The sequence below is a fragment of the Chiloscyllium plagiosum genome, unplaced genomic scaffold, assembly GCF_037043375.1.
Source record: "Chiloscyllium plagiosum isolate Xiang-an unplaced genomic scaffold, Cpla_swu_hap1 HiC_scaffold_53X, whole genome shotgun sequence".
Classification (NCBI taxonomy): domain Eukaryota; kingdom Metazoa; phylum Chordata; class Chondrichthyes; order Orectolobiformes; family Hemiscylliidae; genus Chiloscyllium; species Chiloscyllium plagiosum.
Genome location: NW_028270191.1, coordinates 21,016,115 through 21,037,774, shown reverse-complemented (window position 1 = coordinate 21,037,774; position 21,660 = coordinate 21,016,115). Strand labels below are relative to the sequence as shown.

At 46.8% G+C, this 21,660-nt stretch overlaps 1 protein-coding gene across 1 annotated transcript; it reads right to left on the bottom strand.

The window, feature by feature from the left end:
- Positions 1–4,170: 4,170 nt before the first annotated feature.
- LOC122543301 (keratin, type II cytoskeletal 8-like) lies at positions 4,171–21,289 on the bottom strand. Its single transcript, XM_087985498.1, is given in 16 exon segments — positions 4,171–4,965; positions 5,455–5,504; positions 5,925–6,145; positions 6,522–6,647; positions 6,736–6,900; positions 7,022–7,117; positions 7,208–7,268; positions 7,625–7,833; positions 7,931–8,607; positions 19,006–19,055; positions 19,476–19,696; positions 20,068–20,193; positions 20,282–20,446; positions 20,568–20,663; positions 20,754–20,814; positions 21,171–21,289. Coding segments are annotated over 16 exon segments (2,616 nt in total). The 3' UTR covers positions 4,171–4,792.
- Between the last annotated feature and the right edge of the window lie 371 nt (positions 21,290–21,660).

Below are 21,660 nucleotides of genomic sequence, written 5' to 3'. Positions count from 1 at the left end.
ATGCAATATTCCAACAGTGGCCTAACCAATGTCATGTACATGACCTCCCAACTCCCAACTCCTGTACTCAATACTCTGACCAATAAAGGAAAGCATACCAAATGCCTTCTTCACTATCCTATCCACCTGCGACTCCACTTTCAAGGAGCTATGAACCTGCACTCCAATGTCTCTTTGTTCAGCAACACTCCCTAGGACCTTACCATTAAGTGTATAAGTCCTGCTAAGATTTGCTTTCCCAAAATGCAGCACCTCACATTTATCTGAATTAAACTCCATCTGCCACTTCTCAGCCCATTGGCCCATCTGGTCAAGATCCTGTTGTAATCTGAGGTAACCCTCTTCGCTGTCCACTACACCTCCAATTTTGGTGTCATCTGCAAACTTACTAACTGTACCTCTTATGCTCGCATCCAAATCATTTATGTAAATGACAAAAAATAGAGAGCCCAGCATCGATCCTTGTGACACTCCACTGGTCACAGGCCTCCAGTCCGAAAAACAACCCTCCACCACCACCCTCTGTCTTCTACCTTTGAGCCAGTTCTGTATCCAAATGGCTAGTTCTCCCTGTATTCCATGAGATCTAACCTTGCTAATCAGTCTCCCATGGGGAACCTTGTCGAACACCTTACTGAAGTCCATATAGATCACATCTACTGCTCTGCCCTCATCAATCTTCTTTGTTACTTCTTCAAAAAACTCAATCAAGTTTGTGAGACATGATTTCCCACGCACATAGCCATGTTGACTATCCCTAATCAGTCCTTGCCTTTCCAAATACATGTACATGCTGTTCCTCAGGATTTCTTCCAACAACTTGCCCACCATTGAGGTCAGGCTCACCAGTCTATAGTTCCCTGGCTTGTCTTTACCGCCCTTCTTAAACAGTGGCACCACGTTTGCCAACCTCCAGTCTTCCGGCATCTCATCTGTGACTATCCATGATACAAATAATTTACTGTTGAACACCAGAATAGAGCCACTACTCGTGGCATGTATAGGCTAGCCCCGCAGACCCATCCCTTGCTATGCTTTATTTTTCTTTATATCCAGAAGTACTTTTACACATGACTGAAATTATTTTTTGCCAACACCAAACACTGTTGACATTTTTGTTTTGATTAATAATCGCCACCAGTAAATCACTGGATGGGATTTGAACCTGGGCCTCCTAGTCCTGGGTATTGACACTACCATCGTGTCATAACAAGGTCCATGGGTCTGCTTTTATAAAAAGATTTAACCTACTTTCCTTCTGACCAACCTACTCATAGATGTTATTGCATACCTCTGGAGCAGGTGGGACTTGAACCCAGGTTTCCTGAGACACCACTACAGCCCCTTAACAGTTTTAGCGGTGCTGTCCGTAGAATAGCAGCAAAGAGGCTCAGGTGGGTAGGCCACTGCCTTTTACCAAGCGAACTCATACTTAATGAGCTCCACAAGGAAATTAATTAATGATTCCCCATGGGCCTTATCGGGTTATCACAAACTCCTTGCATTATTTTATTCCTATCTATTTCAAAATATCCATTCAGCCCAATAAAACAATTGAACTGTCTGTTCCTCTGATCTCCTATGTATTCCTGCTTTTCTTCATCCCATCATTGACAGATTTACATTCTGTTGACTCAAATGTGTGCTCTGACATTTCCTCCTTAAACCCCTTACTTAGCTTCAAAGGTTTTCTCTTGTCCTTTAAGACCCTTCGGAAAACCCATGAACCCAATTGTTCATCATTTATCTTTGCAGTTAAACAGGGCCAATTATCTTTCCCAGTTACATAGAACTAAAGCAACCATCATTGAGAATAATTGAAACTTAATTGACCTCATTTGCTTTCATCAATAAACTGATTATTCTACTCCCTGCCCTCCCATTCACTGTTTGATCACGCAGCATTGCCCTTTGTCGAGAAGGGCGCTGCTTGTCACTGACCACTCTGGTGTTTCCTTTCTTCCTGGTGGTGAAATTTGAATGAAGATTTGTACACCTGCTGTCTTTCACTGGGTCTCACACCTGCACACACACAACATGGGTACTGGGGAAAATATGAGTTAGGCGGTAGTGTGGGGGTAAGGGAAAAAGAAAAATAATAAACTGGTTATTCTAATCCCTGCCCTCCCATTCACTTTTTGATCACGCCCTTTGTTGAGACGGGTACTGCTTGTCACTGACCACTCAAGTGTTTCCTTTCTTCCTGGTAGTGGAATATAAATAAAGATTTATGCACTTGCTGTTCTTCACTGTGTCTGACACCTGCACACACACGACATGGGTCTGGGGGGAGAAAATAAACTGGTTATTCTCGGATTTCAAAATGAACATAGTTATTTCCATCTTCTTTATTGCTAAGCAGATATGTATTGTCAGATGTGTGGACCTCACTGAACCACAAAATCTGATTTTACTAATTGATTTTCTATCAGCACATATACCTAAATGGCAGAAATGGACGTAACAGCATGTAGAATGTCCAGGTTCTGAGACAAAAGCTGGCTAACGAGCATGTGCCATATTGAGACCTACTGACACAGTTACAAATAGAAAAGCCTCTGCCCTGGCCAAACTGGCCATAAACAGGTCCAGGCAGCGGGCCGTGGAGGGGGTCATTATGGGTGATTGCCTGCCCCTCTTCTGCAGTTTTGTCAGAGAAGGAGCATGCGGTGTCCACCAACATACTTGAGTTGTCAGGGAGAGGTGGGCACCGCAGGGAGTGGAGTGTATTATTTCCCCCTCCAACTCTATTTTGATTTAATCCCTGCCCTCACATTCATTGTTTGATCACACAGCATTGCCCTTTGATGTGAAGGGCACTGCTTGTCACTGGCCAGTCGGGTGTTTCCTTTCTTCCTGTTGGTGGAAATTGAATAAAGATTTATAGACCTGTTGCCTTTCATTGAGTCTCACATCTGCACACACACAACATGGGTGCTGGGGAAAATATAAGCACTACTGCAGTTAGGCAGTAGTGTAGGGTAAAAAACAGAAAAAAGGAAAAAAATATATATATAACCAGGAGATTTAGAGTTTCCTCAGTTTAGGGCACTGACTCTGTAAAAAAAAAGAAAACAAAATAGAAAAGCCCCTGCACAGAATGTTATATGCAACAGTAAGCTCGATGGATCCACTCCCAAATTTGAGTCAGCGGATAACAGGTTCAGAGCATCAGGCACATACTCTGAGGGAATGCTGCACTGTCATAGGTGCCATCTTTTATATGAGTCATTAAAATGACGGCCCTTGCTATTGGATAACTTGTTTTACCTATGGCTGGAATTAAGTGTGATGACGAGTGTGTTTGATAACGGTAGCAGCGAACAGGGAGGAGCCTCAATAATTCCCATTCATCTTCCAGCTAGGTTGAAATAATTTAGTGAAACAAATTGAAACCCACTTGAACATTTCAACTAAGGAAAGAATAACACATATTTGTTTTTTTATGTTGATAAAAATAAACTACTGGGATTGCTATTGAGAAATGCTATCTAACTGTAGTGTAATAATTGAGTAGATTTACATATCCTATGTATGTAACTCGCTTGAAATTAAGTTTGAGAATTCAATATCTGATTTATTTATTTTTATAATCATTTTAGAGCTTCATTCCTTATTTTGATTTCTATGTTCCATAACATTTGAGTTCTGAATTGCTTTTGTCTTGCTTTGACAGAATTGATTAAGTGCAATGTTGTAAGACTAGGTATTAGACAACGGAAAAAGAACTCACGAATAAGTTTTTTTTAATATATATCTAAACAGAAATGACTGGGAATTTTTTGAAACTCAATGAAGTGCCAAAAATGTAAAAATATGGTGATTATCATCATCAGGACAAGCCAGGACTTCTTTTTCATGCCTTGCACTCTTTGACCTGCCTGGAAAAGAGAAAATTAGATTGTTTTTCTGGCGATTGTAAACTGGCAATGTCACTGGTGCCTTTGGATGTCTGGAGAATATTGATGTTTTACACTTAAGGGACTTAGAGAAAGCCTCAACACCTTTACTCTCCATCTTTGAACAGAGCAACAGTGTTGGAAATGTTGAAACAAAAAGTAAGATCAGTGTGTACTGGATGAGCTGAATGGCCTGCTTCCATCCTGTAGGGATTCTATGTTCTATGCAATAGATAAGGATGTCAATATGCGGAACACAATGAAAGAACAATTTTGAATTGCAGAAAACAAATTTATTCAGTATGTCACAGACTGTGATGAAAAGAAAATTATCTGGTACAAGAAGTTACACAACACGAAACAGTTCTGAACAGAAAACATTGGTGTCTTTCTTAACGAACCCAATAATTGTTTCCTGTTAAACCCAACGATGAGCCTTTTAGAAGTTGGATACCTTTCAAGACTTTAGTCAGTGACAACAAAGAATTAGTGAGCCATTCCCACCAGTTAATTCCAAATTGTGCGCACACACGTGATTTTTCATGATGCAAAACTTATAATGTCAGGCAATGGGTAAAGTAACCAAAAATAATCTGAGAAACTGCAACTGATATCGCATGTCACAGTTATAAATAACTTGCTGTAAGTACATGGCAGATTGATCAATATGGTTTGTGAAGGTGAATAGATTGGGGCAAATTCATCACTGACAAAGGCCTGAAGGCTGAAAAGGACTGTGGATTTGGAAGTTCACCAGTGTTAGTATTTTAAGAAGATACCCCAAACATGCAAAACTAGGATTATCAGAATTGAAATCAAAGGCTTGGATGACAGATGAAAATTATTTGTATTGAGACGTGAGACAAATACTGGATAGAATGTTTTCCTCCCTGCTAGATCAAGGGAGTTACAGATGAAGAAACTGTCATTCCATCCACCACCTCAGTTTTCTTCACAAACAGAGGAGCTTTCAAGCTTGATGAAGAGGTCATGGAGGTTTCATATGCATTAGCACTCACAAATGGAGAAATTCCAGATGACGTTACACCAAATGATGAAAAATCACCTGAAAGCAAAAGGAAACACTCGTCAATACATAACCGTTTACTCTGGTGTCAAAACTGATCATCTTCAGAAAATAGCTTTTAAACATCTACATTAGTTATTACAGTTAATCAAATTGAAGAACTATCAATAGAAATTGATACATGTATAAATATTAAATAATGATTTATCTTGTGACTTACCATAGAATCAGTATTGACAAGTAAAATAAACTATTGTTTTAAAAGAACATTGTGGAAACACACAGCTAAACTAGCAGGCTTTGTGAATGGAGAAAGCTTGATTATGAGTTTGGGTGTACCTTTAATGCCTCTTCAGCAAACGTACACAAAGTGACAAAGGTCAAATTCGAAAAGGACAATTTATCTATTTGCATTTCCATTTATGATGAGCTTCCAGCATCTGTTCCAGAATTTCCCAGTTTTCAATTAGATTTTAAGCTCTTCCCCAGAAATTATTTGATCAAAGGAGGAAAGGGCAATTCTCTTACCTTGGCTCTGTACTTGCTGGATGTTGAGGGTTTTTACCCCAGTTGCCATCCTGTTGAGAAAGGAAACATTCTCAGATTATAGCGGACAATGACATGAAATCACAGTCAGACTTCCCTCTGTTTCCTCAGGTATCTCCCTCTCCCAGGGACACTGACATCTCCAGGGCTACACTTCTGAATGGGCACAGTCAGGCTCCTTGCCCTCGGGCAAAGTGCCCAGTCGTTCCTGTTGCCACAGGTAGTAGGTGACAGCAAGCTAATGGAGGGTGAGGAGTGGGGGTCCTGACCTTTCAGTGGGACCTGGAGGTCAGTCACTGATTACAGAACCACCTTCACATTCACACTGCCTGTATTCCATCCCATTCCATTCTCAGGGATCACAGCTACCAGTCAACTGCAAGTGCAGACTGGAATTTGCCTGCACAGCACTCAATGTGATGGCTGCGATTAGCAACTAGCCCTTATCTTACCTCGTCTCTTCTGTCTCCAGTAGTTTCATGTAGGTGCCAATTTCAATGTCCAGTGCAAGCTTGATGCTCATCAGCCGTTCGTATTCCTTGCATTGTGCGGAAAGCTCTTGCTGAGCTTGGAGGAGGGCGTTTTCCAGATCCGAAATCCGACATTTACATTCTTTCAGAGACATCTCACCGCGGTCCTCCGCTTCCCGGATCGCTTCCTCCAGTCTCACACGCTGAGGAACATCAATATTCATTTGGTCAGTTCCTTCAGTGTTTGAGGCTCAGCCCCAGTGCTCCGAGCGAGACTTTGGCAAAAAAAAAAGGCTCACCCTCCTCCCCATGATTTGGGAAAAACGGGACGGTGTGGATTGCAGACTGACCAGCAACACATTCCCATCGGGAAAGACAACAGGGAGCCCCCCAGGCGGTTAGAAATGGACCGCATTCAGCCGACCCTTCAATCGCTTCTGAACGAATTATTGCTTTTTGGATCGTGTGAGACAGGGAGAGAAGCCAGAAAAGACGGAGAGACAGACAGGGAGAGAGAGAGAGAGAGAGGTGTTTAAAAGTGTTTTTCAGTGTTCAGTTTGATTTTAGACTTGTGCGTACCTCTTTTTTCAGGTTATCAATGTCTGCATTCATTCTCCGGATCTGATCTGTTGTCTGCTTTATCTCTACCTTCAGCGCATTGATATCATCGCCACCTTGTCCAGCCGCCATGGACAGTTCCTGCATCTGCAAACAGATATTGAGAACGAGTTAGTCCCACAGTTCACGCTCCTGCCCGAGTCAGAAAGATGGGCCAAAGAATAGGAACCTTCACCTTGGTCCGTTTCCAAACTTCCGCATCTTCGCGGCTTTGCTGGGCACAAGCTTCATACTGTTTCCTGGCGATGTCCAACAGCTCCTGCACATTGAGCTTCGGCCCACCCTCCAATTGCACGTTGACACATGTATTCTGAATCTGGGCCTGGAGCTCCCGGAGTTCCTACAGGGCACGGGGAGAAAGATTGGAAGGTGATTGGAAACCATTCGGGCTACATTGCATGAGACTTGAATGGACAAAAGATTGGCAAAAGGACAGCTGGTGAGGCAAGGCACATATTTACCTCGTCATAGATAGTCCGCAGGAATTCAATTTCATCGGTCAGGGCTTCCAGCTTCGCTTCCAGCTCCACCTTGCTCATGTACGAGTCATCGACATCCTAAAGAGCACAGGGAGAAAATACTTGGATCAAACTGATCAAAGGTGCCCGCAAACGGAGAACTGGAGCGTGTGGCTTTGTAACATTCACCTTCTTGACCAGGACAAACTCATTTTCCATTTCTGTGCGCTTGTTGATTTCATCTTCGTATCTGGAATGAAAGAGATTGTTTTACCGAGGCTCAAGTCTTTCTGGCCCGTCCCTATCACAGTCCCTGTTTGTCTCAGTCTCCGTTATTCTTCGCCTCCCCCCTCCCGCCACCAACTAGACCCTGTCAAACCAGGTTCTGAGCTGGATCAGTCCCTCTGCCGGTGTTTCCCAGACAGTAACAGCCCGGCCGTGTGCAGTTCAGTGGCGCCGACAGAGCAACGCTGCGGCCCGTTCCCTCAGCTCACATTGTGGCCGTTTGTCAAAGTGATCTCATTCTGCAGCTGGGATTTGGTTTCGTTCCGATAGGAAACCGCCTCCGAAGCGATACGGGACCAAGTCCGGCAGCAGCTCACTGACCTGCCCTTGTAGTCCTCGACCAGCCCTTGCATTTGGAGCAGTTCAGCATCGAACCTCTCCTTCTCCTTGCGAAGCGTGTCCAGTTGGTTCCTCAGATTCTCAATGTAGGACTGGAACATGCTCTCGATGTTGGATTTGTATTCGCCTTGATCCTGCAGAAGTTTCAGTTTGATACTCAGCTGAGTATTGACCTGTTCCAAGTGCCGAACCTGGCGGGGTGAGATGGAGAGACAGTTAAGACAAGAGAGGAAAGACACAGAGAACCCAGTTTAGAGACCCACCTGCCTGGACCCCACTGAGCATTACCCTGGGAAGGAAATCAACGAATTGGTCGTTGAGTCCCTGGAGCTGCTGGCTCTCCTGCAGGCGGATAACGTTCTGACTGGTGTCGATTTGGGGTAAAGGCGCGTTCAGGTCCAGGGCAGCGGTTCTCTGGATCAGCCCCTGAGAACTCATTCCCCCGAAGCCCATCCTGCCGGAGCCCCCTCCTATTAGACTCATTCTGCTGCTGCCGATGCCGGACATCCGAGAGCCAGTGGAGAATCTGGAGGCTGACATCCTCTGGGTTGGTCCCAGGACGACACTTTGGGCGCGCCGGGATGTCTGAAAACTCCCTCCGCCTCCCAACCGATTGAAGCCGGCGGAAAACCCGGATCCATGCATGCTCCCTCTAGTTCCTATCCCTCCGCTCTTCCTGCTGCTGCTGCTGGTGGTGATGATGGTTTGCGATGTCATTTCGAGGTTGTTCAGGGGGTGGACAGAAACAGAGACCCACACTCAGAGAGAGAGAGAGAGACAGAGAGAGAGAGAGAGCACACTCCGAAACTGAACAGCTCGGTAGGGCTGAGGGCTGACTCGGCTGCTTTTATGTCCCAGTGGATGTGTGAGGGGGCTGGCCAAGGGACTGACAGCTGACAAGGAGCCGCCCACAATGGAGCAGCCGACAGAGGGAAGGAACAAGCCGCCACCCTGTGCCCCCGGGGCTGGGAAGGGGGAGGGGGAACGGGTCCGCTTGTGGGGAGCCCAGCCCCTCTCTCTCTCTCTCCTCCCAGACACGACGCCCACTCTGTGTCATCAGCTGTCTCAGGCCTTTCCTCAACTGGGCAGTGTGTGCTGCTAGCCCAGTCCCCTCCTGAACGGTCACCCATTCTCCCCCCGCCCCCCATTGCCCACATCCAACAGTCCGTGTTCACTCAATGCCCGGGACCACCCAGATCCAAGGGGGGGCTCGCACTCCTCTCCATGTTATGACACTCCTTCTGACCCAATACCCACTTTGGCCTCTCCCTGTCTGGGCTCCCTCCAACCCTCAGAGACTCTGTGCATCCCTCCACCTCCGCCCGCTTTGAACATTTGCAAGTTGATCCGCCCAACCAGAGGCTGCCTTTTCGCGACAAATGTGTCTTTATTGCTTAAAAAGTTGCCTCCTTGAGCGGATTTCTGATGTTGAAATTATGAATTGAAGTTGAAGGTGAGCCTTGCTGACAAAGTTCGAGGACTGAGCTGTTTTGGTGCTTGTTCGGGTTGACAGGATGCAGAGAGAGCAGAGTGTGACAGGCGTTTGGAAGAATCCTCTTTCCACAGACACACAGTTCCTGAGGATTGTGTTCTAGAGGCTCCACCAACTGGTCAAATGGGCGAATTGACGAGAGCTTCCAGCGCCCATTGTTCCCCAACCAGCATCAATTGTAAACGTTGCAGTTCAGTGGTAATGTCCCTACCTCTGAGCCAGTCTCACTTGCTCTAGAGTTGCGTCACAATGTCTGCTAGAAGCTCGATTGATAGATTTGGGGAACCAATACTTTCGAAAGGGTTCAAAGGAAAACAAAAGCCTCCATTTTTGGTGATTCATTCACGAGGGAACGGAATCACCAGCAAGGCCAGCAGTTACTGGGTGCTGAGCTACTCCCTTGTAGTGCTTCAGACACCCCAGGTCGGAATGTATTTCTGGGTGATCTATTTACATTTCTAGACAATGGTGTTATCCAGGAGAATGGCAGTGCAGGAGTCAGGGATGATAGTGACCTATTGTTCATGGGGGGAATTCATAGAAGGAATCCTTCCTATTCCTTCTTCTCCAAATTTCATTCCGTCATCAGTGCCCAGCCCAAAACTGGGTCCTTCACTCGTGGTCTGCTGATGTCTCATCCTGAACCATTTTCTTGACAGTGAGTCAGTGGTGGTTTGCCACTGGCTTACATTGTCAGGGGCAGGATGAGTAGACAGGTGCAAACCCACCCCCAGCCCAAATGAAGTTGTGCTGTTGCTATTACTTGGCAGCACACAGTAGCCATCTCGCCAACTAGCACCCTGTCCCTTTGGAATTTCACCTTCTGCCAAAGTAACTTTGTCAGAAGAATTGCATGACATACTCGGGAAGAAATGTTCTGGAAAGTTCATCCCAATCTGCTCCAGCGCTGTCCAGGAAATCACATGCACGAAGTGGAAACCCATTCTGTATCATGCAATTTGGGTCCCGATTTCACAGGAAGGTCGGGAAAAGGAGAGCAGCCCAGCATTCAATCTTTTCTTCCTCTTTTCATGTTTAAACCTGTGCTCCTCTCCTCTGCCTCCCAATGACCCGTTCAAGTAGAATAAAGTCTGAACCTTTCAGTACAGTTTCTATCTTTAGTGAGTCACTTGTGAGTCTTCTACCTCTGCAGGCCACCAAGGAAGTGTCAGTCTGCCAGCCGGAAATGAACGAACTCGCCGTTTTTATCAATCAATGAGATTGGAGCGCACTTGGTCGCTGAGTGCAGCTTGCAACAGAATCTGAACCGAGGAGTTTGGTGAATAACGGAGTTTATTGAGGGGTGAGGTGTTGCTTTTTGTCTGACTTGGTCAGCCTCTATGAGAATGAGCAGTGCAAAGTGCATGAGAGGGAACAGAGAGGCCGTGGTAATTGTGCGCTGTGAAACGTTTCACGCTCCCTCTCCCCACCGCCAATCCCCCATGCAGCCTGAGTAAAATAAAAAGTGACATTGCAGTGAAATGGGTAAGTGATTCATTGTTGAGTATTTTGCTCACAGCTTTTTAAATACAAGAAGTACGATTTTGCAGATGAGACTAAAATAGGCGGGATGGTGGACACTGAGGAAGGTTATCAGAAATTGCAGCAGGACCTTGATCAGCTGGGGAAGTGGGCCCAGGTTAATGCAGATAAGTGTGAGTCTTGCATCTTGGAAAGTCAGATCAAGGTAGGAGTTTCGTGCTGAATGCTGGGGCCTTAAGGAGTGTAGTGGAAAAGAGGGACCTTGGAGTTCAGCTGCATGGTTCTCTGAAAGTGGAGACGTAGACTCATAGAGATGTACAGCACGGAAACAGACCCTTCGGTCCAACTCGGCCATGCCGGCCAGATATCCTAACCTCATCTGGGCCCATTTGCCAGCACTTGGCCCATATCCCTGTGAACCCTTCCTATTCATATACCCATCCAGATACCTTTTAAATGCTGTAATTATACCAGCCTCGACCACTTCCTGTGGCAGCTCGTTCCATACACGCACAATCCTCTGCATGAAAAAGCTGCCTCAGCCTGTTCAGCCTCTCCCTATAGCTCAAACTCTCCAACCCTGGCAACATCCTTCTTTTCTGAAGCCGTTCAAGTTTCACAACATCTTTCCGATAGGAGGAGACCAGAATTGGACACAGTATTCCAACAATGGCCTAACCACAGTCCTGCGCAGCTGCAACATGATCTCCCAACTCCTGTACTCAATACTCTGACCAATAAAGGAAAGCATACCAAACGCCTCCTTCACTATCCTATCTACCTGTGACTCTAATTTCAAGGAGCTATGAACCTGTACTCCAAGGTCTCTTTGCTCAGCTACTCTCCCCAGGACCTTACCATTAAGTGTATAAGTCCTGCTCTGATTTGCTTTCCAAAATGCAGCACTCGCATTTATCTGAATTAATCTCCATCTGCCACTCCTCAGCCCATTGGCCCATCTGATCAAGATCCCATTGTGCTCCGAGATAACCTTCTTCACTGTCCACTGCACCTCCAATTTTGGTGTCATCTGCAAACTTACTAACTATAACACCAGTGTTAACATCCAAATCATTGCTATAAATGACAAAATGTAGTGGACCCAGCACTGATCTTTGTGGCACTCCACTGGTCACAGGCCTCCAGTATGAAAAGCAACCTTCCACCACCACCCTCTAACTACTACGTTTGAGCCAGTTCTGTATCCAAATGGCTAGTTCTCCCTGTATTTCATGAGATCTAACCTTGCTGACCAGTCTCCCATGGGGAACCTTATCGAGCGCCATATTGGAGTACATAGAGATCACATCCACCGCTCTATCAATCCTCTTTGGAGTCACAGGCAGACAGGTCAGTGAAGAAGGTCTTTGGTACACCGGTCTTCATCAGACATGGCTTTGAGTGTAGAAGTCAGGAGGTTAAGTTGCAGTTGTACAGGACGTCGGTGAGGACACACTTGGAGTATTATGTTCAGGTTTGGTCACCTTGCTATAGAAAGGATGTTATTAAACTTTAAAGAGTGCAGAAGAATTTACAAGGATGTTGCCAGAACTCGGCAATCTGATTTATAGGGAGAGGTGGACAAGCTAGGACTCGCCTGTTCCTCGGATGCTGCCTGACAGGCTGTGCTTTTCCAGCACCACACTTTGTGACTGTGATCTCCAGCATCTGCAGTCCTCAGTTTCTCTCACCTGGCATGAGCTGCCAGCGGAAGTGCTGGAGGCAGGTACATTAACAACATTTAAAAGGCATTTGGACAAATACATGAATAGGAAAGGATTAGAAGGATATGGGCCAAGTGCAGGGAAATGGGGTAAGAGTGCATGCGCATTTTGGTCAGCATGGATCAGTTTGGGCCAAATGGCCTGTCTCCGCGCTGCACGACTCGATGAAGCTCTATAACTCTCAATGTGTCAGCAGTTGTAAGGCTTCAACAATGTTAGAGTACCTCGCTTCACAGTGGGCAGGAGTTTATTGGGAACAGTAGGGCTTATTATTTACAATAAAAATAAATAAATAAGATGTAATGAAGCCTGTGGGACTTCCTGGCTACCAGTGTGATTCAAGACAAGCACTTTCCCAAGAACAAAATTGTCTAATTGGAAGGTGTGTAATCTGGCTAAAATAAGATCACCTTTGGAATTTGGCAAGTTCTGGGCAGTCTCTGATATCAGCACAGGGGCTTGGGCAAGGTCTGAGCTGCTCAGAGTGGTCACGGTTTGGTTGACCATACTACTGCAGCCTGGAGAGTTGGCCATGGTCAGCCATGTGAATCCATTGCCATCAATCCAGTGAGAGACAGGAACACAGGAGCAGAGTTGTACAGTATCAGTCACGATGCTGGTTACTCATTGTTCGGGGCTACCCAGCAACGTTGCTGAAGTGGTGCACCATGGTCAATGTGAGGTGTCCATCTACAGACAGTCAAGGGTGGGTGCGGGTATCCAGGGTCCAGTGCTGCAGGAAAAAGGCTCAGGAACATAATCATGGTGAGTGCAAACAGAAGAAAAGTGAAAAGGTAATGTGGGACAGCTCACGGTGTAAGTGGGGCGGAGATAGACCACGAAAGGGCTCAGGTCGAATTATCGATGGTGAGCAACAGGCTGACTTCCAAAGAAAGTACCCTCGAAGCTGTCACCTACCAACTGGCTTCATTCCTCCCATTGACCAATCATACCGTACCCTCTACCTGTGTTCAACTATCACTGCCTCACTACTGCCCCACTCTCTCCACCCAAACCCTCCACCACACAGACCCTCCCCTTGACCTGCAGCTCCCATTACCCTCACCCCCAGCTACATACCACTGCTGGCATGTTGACCAGATGGGCTTGATGCTAGCAGGCTCAGTGTGCAGATGAAGACTCAGATCGACTCACAGAACTCACGGCCCAAAGAGCTTCCACTCTCCTGAAAACCACAAGTGCTCAATGGAAATGAAAATGGTTGTGGCCAGGGCCAATGTAGTTGGAGTAAGTACATTGTGCTGTGAGGGAGATTTCTCTGTGTCCAGGCCATGTGTGACTGTCCAAAGCATTGCACACACACACCCAGACATTGAAGGTGTCATGCAACTGTAACCTCACCTTACATTGTGACCCTGGGCATTTGCCCACTGGGTGCAGCCCAACGACTTACCACAAGCACTCTTGACCATTTCATGACCGATGAGAAGTGAGCCCTAAAACACCCCATGATGTAAAAGCAACGTCAGTGTAGCAGGAGAGAAGCAGCAGAGCTGCCAAAGTGGCATGCAGCAGCGATTTCCCTATTGCCTGTATATGATGCAGCAGTTCCTCACTGCACACCATTCAATATCATGTCGGGATAAGGATGGGTGCTTTCAGGTAGAGACAAAAGTACTGCAGATGCTGGAACCCAAGGTGGACAAGCAGGAGGCTGGAAGTGGACACCAAGCCAGGCAGCATCGGGAGGTGGAGAAATGAATGTTTTGGGTCTCACCCTCCCTCAGGACTGAGGGTGGGGATAATGGGAGCTGCAGGTAAAGGGGTGGGGGTGTTTGGGGGAAGGTTTGGGTGGAGAGAGGGGCTGAGTGGTGAGGCAGTGATAGGTGAACACAGGTAGAGGGTACGGCCTGATTGATCAATGGGAGGAATGAACCCAGTTGGTAGCCTACAGCCTGGAGGACTCAACATTAAGTTCCTCAATTTCAAATAACCTCCCTCCCCATCCCCCGACTCCGTTCCCAGCCCCTCGCACTTCCTTCCAGTCCTCTAACCGACCTTTCCTTTCAGCTACCAACCGGACTCATTCCTCCCATTGACCAATCAGGGCATACCCTCTACCTGTCTTCACCTATCCTGACCTCACCACTCTGTTCCTCACTCCACCCAAACCCTCCTCCACAGCCCCCTCTTTATCTGCAGCTCCCCTGACCCTCAGGCCCACCCCTGAAGAAGGCTTACACCCGAAATGTTGTCTTCTCCACCTCCTGATGCTGTCTGGCTTGCTGTGTTCTTCCAGCCTCCTAACTGTCTGCCTTGGCTGTTTTCAGCAGCAAACAGTTTCCTTTTCTGCCGCGACAGAGACTCGCACCAACAGAGAATTGTAAACATTGAATATGTCATTTCAAATCTGACCCAATGTGCGCTCAAAAGATATTCTACATTCTTCCCCTCAAACTAGGTCTCACTGCAGTCCGTGTTTACACAGTTGGGATGGAGGTGACCTACCTACAGTGGAGCCCGTCAGCATCAGAGATTTGATCGAGAACATGTCTGGGACATGGTCCTGATCTGCCCTTTTGCCTTTCCTCCTTGTCGCACATTTCGCATGGTAACAGTACCATGTAAAAGTCATAGCCCCCTGATTCATCCGAGAAAAAGCTGGCTGTCAGCTTAACCACAGGGTCACCAAGCCCCAGGCAAGGCTTGAGAAGACAGCATCTTCATTGTAACTGCAGCCAGTGCGAGTAGTCGATGCGTGTTGTTGACATCAGTCCACATCACAAACTAAGTGCCCAATCGACTGAGCTAACTGACGCCCAAGTACTTTCAATATTGATATTTTAAGTACCGTCAGTGATGGTGCACTGATTAGTGAATGCGTACTGAGTGGTTTCAGTGATTGTGTACTGAATGGTGTCAGTGAGTGTGTACTGAGTGGTGTCAGTGAGAGTGTACTGCGTGGTGTCAGTCAGTGTGTACTGCATGGTGTCAGTGAGTGTGTACTGAGTGGTGTCAGTGAGTGTGTACTGAGTGGTGTCAGTGATTGTGTACGAAGTGGTGTGAGTGAGTGTGTACTGAGTGGTGTCAGTGAGTGTGTACTGAGTGGTGCCAGTGAGTGTGTACTGAGTGGTGTGAGTGAGTGTGTACTGAGTGGTGCCAGTGAGTGTGTACTGAGTAGTGTCAGTGAGTGCGCACTGAGTGGTGTCAGTGAGTGTGTACTGAGTGGTGTCGGTGATTGTGTACTGCATAGTGTCAGTGAGTGTATACTGAGTGGTGTCAGTGAGAGTGTACTGCGTGGTGTCAGTGAGTGTGTACTGAGTACTGTCTGTGAGTGTGTACTGGGTGGTGTCAGTGAGTGTGTACTGAGTGGTGTCAGTGAGAGTGTACTGCATGGTGTCAGCCAGCATGTACTGAATGGTGTCAGTGAGTGTGTACTGAATGGTGTCAGTGATTGTGTACTGAGTGGTGTCAGTGACTGTGTACTGAGTGGTTTCAGTGATTGTGTACTAAGTGGTGTGAGTGAGTGTGTACTGAGTGGTGTGAGTGAGTGTGTACTGAGTGGTGCCAGTGAGTGTGTACTGAGTAGTGTCAGTGAGTGCGCACTGAGTGGTGTCAGTGAGTGTGTACTGAGTGGTGTCGGTGATTGTGTACTGCATAGTGTCAGTGAGTGTATACTGAGTGGTGTCAGTGAGAGTGTACTGCGTGGTGTCAGTGAGTGTGTACTGAGTACTGTCTGTGAGTGTGTACTGGGTGGTGTCAGTGAGTGTGTACTGAGTGGTGTCAGTGAGTGTGTACTGCATGGTGTCAGCCAGCATGGACTGAATGGTGTCAGTGAGTGTGTACTGAGTGGTGTCAGTGAGAGTGTACTGAATGGTGTCAGTGAGTGTGTACTGAATGGTGTCAGTGAGTGTGTACTGAGTGGTGTCAGTGAGAAGGTGCTGACTGGTGTCAGTGATTGTGTACTGTGTGGTGTTCGTGAGTGTGTACTGAATGGTGTCAGTGAGCGTGTACTGAGTGGTGTCAGTGGGAGGGTGCTGACTGGTGTCAGTGATTGTGTACTGTGTGGTGTTCATGAGTGCGTACTGAATAGTGTCAGTGAGCGTGTACTGAGTGGTGTCAGTGAGAGGGTGCTGAGTGGTGTCAGTGAGTGTGTACTGAGTGGTGTCAGTGATTGTGTACTGCGTGGTCTCTGTGATTGTGTACTGAGTGGTGTCAGTGATTGTGTACTGAGTGGTGTCAGTGAGTGTGTACTGAGTGGTGTCAGTGAGAGTGTACTGCGCGGTGTCAGTCAGTGTGTACTGCATGGTGTCAGTGAGTGTGTACTGAGTGGTGTCAGTGACTGTGTACTGAGTGGTGTCAGTGATTGTGTTCGAAGTGGTGTGAGTGAGTGTGTACTGAGTGGTGTCAGTGAGTGTGTACGAGTGGTGCCAGTGAGTGTGTACTGAGTAGTGTCAGTGAGTGCGCACTGAGTGGTGTCAGTGAGTGTGTACTGAGTGGTGTCGGTGATTGTGTACTGAGTGGTGTCAGTGAGTGTGTACTGAGTGGTGTCAGTGAGAGTGTACTGCGTGGTGTCAGTGAGTGTGTACTGAGTAGTGTCAGTGAGTGTGTACTGGGTGGTGTCAGTGAGTGTGTACTGAGTGGTGTCAGTGAGTGTGTACTGGGTGGTGCCTGTGAGTGTGTACTGTGTGGTGTCAGTGAATGTGTACTGAGTGGTGTCAGTGAGTGTGCACTGGGTGTTGTCAGTGAATGTGTACTGTGGTGTCAGTGAGTGTGCACTGAGTGGTGCCAGTGAATGTGCACTGTGGTGTCAGTGAGTGTGTACTAAATGGTGCCCGTGAGTGTCTACTGAGTGGTTTCAGTGATTGTGCACTGCGTGGTCATTTTAAGAATTTATTTTGTTCTGTTTCATTTTGGCAAGGTGGGAAGGCAGAGGTTTCGAGCTGAGTATTGAAGATCACTTGAGTAATCAGCTTGGGAGGTTTTTTTTTCTGAAGAAAAGCCTGAATAGGTGTGTCCTGCTCTCACAGGTCCAGATATCTGGGTTATCGATTTTTTTTCAGTAATATCGGAACCTATTGTGTCCTGAACATAGTTGGAAGCTTCAGTGAATGTCTCCTGGCTGCCACTCTCTCTGAATTTCCCATTAATGTTTCTCTTCCTCCTGAGTTGCAGAAGTGCATGCGTGAATCAGTGTCTGATTTTTTCTATTTGCCAGGGAGTGCTGTTTGTGGGATGTTGCTATACCTGAACAGTTAATTAGTAATAGTTACTGTACCTATTATCCTATTAAGTTTTCCAATCAAGTTAAATCATTCTAAGTTTGTCTTTCTTTGATTGTATTTTAACTACAGCTTAACATTAAGTCGTTTGACAATTCGCATTGCATCTGGAACAGATGTTTTACATTCACCGTTATAATAAGAACAAGTTCGAGTCTAGGCTACCTTCTTCAAATATTTTGAGGGGAGCGGGTCGAGTCCATAACAATGGTTTCAGTGATGTTGTACTGAATAGTTTCAGTGATGATGTATTTGTGCTGTCAGTTGATGTACAAAATACAGTGTCATCTTTCTAAATATCGTAATATTTCTTGAAAGTTAATGGTATAGGAATGGATAGTTCTTGAATTTCACAACTAAGGATGAAAATTGTTCTTTTTGTGAACTTAATAATGTGCTGTTCAAAAAGCAATCCAGATGTGCTGATTAGACGTTTATTGAGTAGGACAGAAAAAGTAAATCCCCAATACAATGTTGTACATAATATCGAAAGAGAGTTCAACAGCAAAAGCCTGGCTTTAGTTCCCCATTTTAAAGATACCAACAAAGATAGCATGAGTTACTTGACTGCTTTTCCCACAAACCCAAACCTTTACAAAGTTTACTTTCTTTGGTGCACTGGTTAAGATGTCAATGTTAACTTCATGTCAAAAAACTATGAAATGTGAACAGATGAACTAAGATGTTCTGAAGAGCAGACATGAAGTGAATCCAAACATATTAACCACTGCACTAAATGCAGTACTTAGGGGATGTATAACCTCTGACAATGAACTGCTTTGAGAGACTGTTGGTTTTAAATGAACCCTTGTTGACTCAGTCCTGTGCTCTTCATTTGATATGACGTTTGTCCACTCGACATCGATCTGTTACTCACACCTAAATTCAGCGAGGTCTGAAAGGCAGATGATCCACCTCCAAAGCCCATGCCCTGCTGCATACCGCCTGGAAAAGGGGACAGAGTAAAAATAAACTTGTCGTATTATCTGGGTGTTACAATTTAAAAGAACAATTGCAACATGAAAGATGACTACAATTCACAGCGTATCTTTAGTGAAGTACGATAGCCCAAGATGTTTTGCAGGAGCTTAATCAAAGAAACAATTTCCACCTTGAAATCTACCAGGACGATGAGAAAAAGGTGGCGGAAAATCTAGTTTGTGGAGAAGGAGACAGAGAAGGGAGAGAGAAGGGAGGAGTGATGGAAGCTAGTCCTAAACATTGAAAGCTGGTGTGGTGATGTAAATCAGGGATGTTAAATAGGATGGCAAAGGGTGGAGATTCGGCACCATTTTGCAAAGTCAAATGGTGAAAGCATCAGGTTTGTGAGGTGGGGAGTGATGATGGCTGATTGGAATGGAGCTGGGCAGATACTGAGGAGAAAGAATCATCGACCTTCACTTAGAACAGACATTCTCTTACCTTGGCTCTGTACTTGCTGGATGTTGAGGGTTTTTACCCCACTTGCCATCCTGTTGAGAAAGGAAATATTCTCAGATTATAGCGGACAATGACAGGAAATCACAGTCAGACTTCCCTCTGTTTCCTCAGGTATCTCCCTCTCCCAGGGATACTGACATCTCCTGGGCTACACTTCTGAATGGGCACAGTCAGGCTCCTTGCCCTCGGGCAAAGTGCCCAGTCGTTACTGTTGCCACAGGTAGTAGGTGACAGCAAGCTATTGGAGGGTGAGGAGTGGGGGTCCTGACCTTTCAGTGGGACCTGGAGGTCAGTCACTGATTGCAGAACCACCTTCACATTCACACTGCCTGTATTCCATCCCATTCCATTCTCAGGGATCACAGCTACCAGTCAACTGCAAGTGCAGACTGGAATTTGCCTGCACAGCACTCAATGTGATGGCTGCGATTAGCAACTAGCCCTTATCTTACCTCGTCTCTTCTGTCTCCAGTAGTTTCATGTAGGTGCCAATTTCAATGTCCAGTGCAAGCTTGATGCTCATCAGCCGTTCGTATTCCTTGCATTGTGCGGAAAGCTCTTGCTGAGCTTGGAGGATGGCGTTTTCCAGATCCGAAATCCGACATTTACATTCTTTCAGAGACATCTCACCGCGGTCCTCCGCTTCCCGGATCGCTTCCTCCAGTCTCACACGCTGAGGAACATCAATATTCATTTGGTCAGTTCCTTCAGTGTTTGAGGCTCAGCCCCAGTGCTCCGAGCGAGACTTTGGCAAAACAAAAGGCTCGCCCTCCTCCCCATGATTTGGGAAAAGCGGGACGGTGTGGATTGCAGACTGACCAGCAACACATTCCCACCGGGAAAGACAACCGGGAGCCCCCCAGGCGATTAGAAATGGACCGCATTCAGCCGACCCTTCAATCGCTTCTGAACGAATTATTGCTTTTTGGATCGTGTGAGACAGGGAGAGAAGCCAGAAAAGACGGAGAGACAGACAGGGAGAGAGAGAGAGAGGTGTTTAAAAGTGTTTTTCAGTGTTCAGTTTGATTTTAGACTTGTGCGTACCTCTTTTTTCAGGTTATCAATGTCTGCATTCATTCTCCGGATCTGATCTGTGGTCTGCTTTATCTCTACCTTCAGCGCATTGATATCATCGCCACCTTGTCCAGCCGCCATGGACAGTTCCTGCATCTGCAAACAGATATTGAGAACGAGTTAGTCCCACAGTTCACGCTCCTGCCCGAGTCAGAAAGATGGGCCAAAGAATAGGAACCTTCACCTTGGTCCGTTTCCAAACTTCCGCATCTTCGCGGCTTTGCTGGGCACAAGCTTCATACTGTTTCCTGGCGATGTCCAACAGCTCCTGCACATTGAGCTTCGGCCCACCCTCCAATTGCACGTTGACACATGTATTCTGAATCTGGGCCTGGAGCTCCCGGAGTTCCTACAGGGCACGGGGAGAAAGATTGGAAGGTGATTGGAAACCATTCGGGCTACATTGCATGAGACTTGAATGGACAAAAGATTGGCAAAAGGACAGCTGGTGAGGCAAGGCACATATTTACCTCGTCATAGATAGTCCGCAGGAATTCAATTTCATCGGTCAGGGCTTCCAGCTTCGCTTCCAGCTCCACCTTGCTCATGTACGAGTCATCGACATCCTAAAGAGCACAGGGAGAAAATACTTGGATCAAACTGATCAAAGGTGCCCGCAAACGGAGAACTGGAGCGTGTGGCTTTGTAACATTCACCTTCTTGACCAGGACAAACTCATTTTCCATTTCTGTGCGCTTGTTGATTTCATCTTCGTATCTGGAATGAAAGAGATTGTTTTACCGAGGCTCAAGTCTTTCTGGCCCGTCCCTATCACAGTCCCTGTTTGTCTCAGTCTCCGTTATTCTTCGCCTCCCCCCTCCCGCCACCAACTAGACCCTGTCAAACCAGGTTCTGAGCTGGATCAGTCCCTCTGCCGGTGTTTCCCAGACAGTAACAGCCCGGCCGTGTGCAGTTCAGTGGCGCCGACAGAGCAACGCTGCGGCCCGTTCCCTCAGCTCACATTGTGGCCGTTTGTCAAAGTGATCTCATTCTGCAGCTGGGATTTGGTTTCGTTCCGATAGGAAACCGCCTCCGAAGCGATACGGGACCAAGTCCGGCAGCAGCTCACTGACCTGCCCTTGTAGTCCTCGACCAGCCCTTGCATTTGGAGCAGTTCAGCATCGAACCTCTCCTTCTCCTTGCGAAGCGTGTCCAGTTGGTTCCTCAGATTCTCAATGTAGGACTGGAACATGCTCTCGATGTTGGATTTGTATTCGCCTTGATCCTGCAGAAGTTTCAGTTTGATACTCAGCTGAGTATTGACCTGTTCCAAGTGCCGAACCTGGCGGGGTGAGATGGAGAGACAGTTAAGACAAGAGAGGAAAGACACAGAGAACCCAGTTTAGAGACCCACCTGCCTGGACCCCACTGAGCATTACCCTGGGAAGGAAATCAACGAATTGGTCGTTGAGTCCCTGGAGCTGCTGGCTCTCCTGCAGGCGGACAACGTTCTGACTGGTGTCGATTTGGGGTAAAGGCGCGTTCAGGTCCAGGGCAGCGGTTCTCTGGATCAGCCCCTGAGAACTCATTCCCCCGAAGCCCATCCTGCCGGAGCCCCCTCCT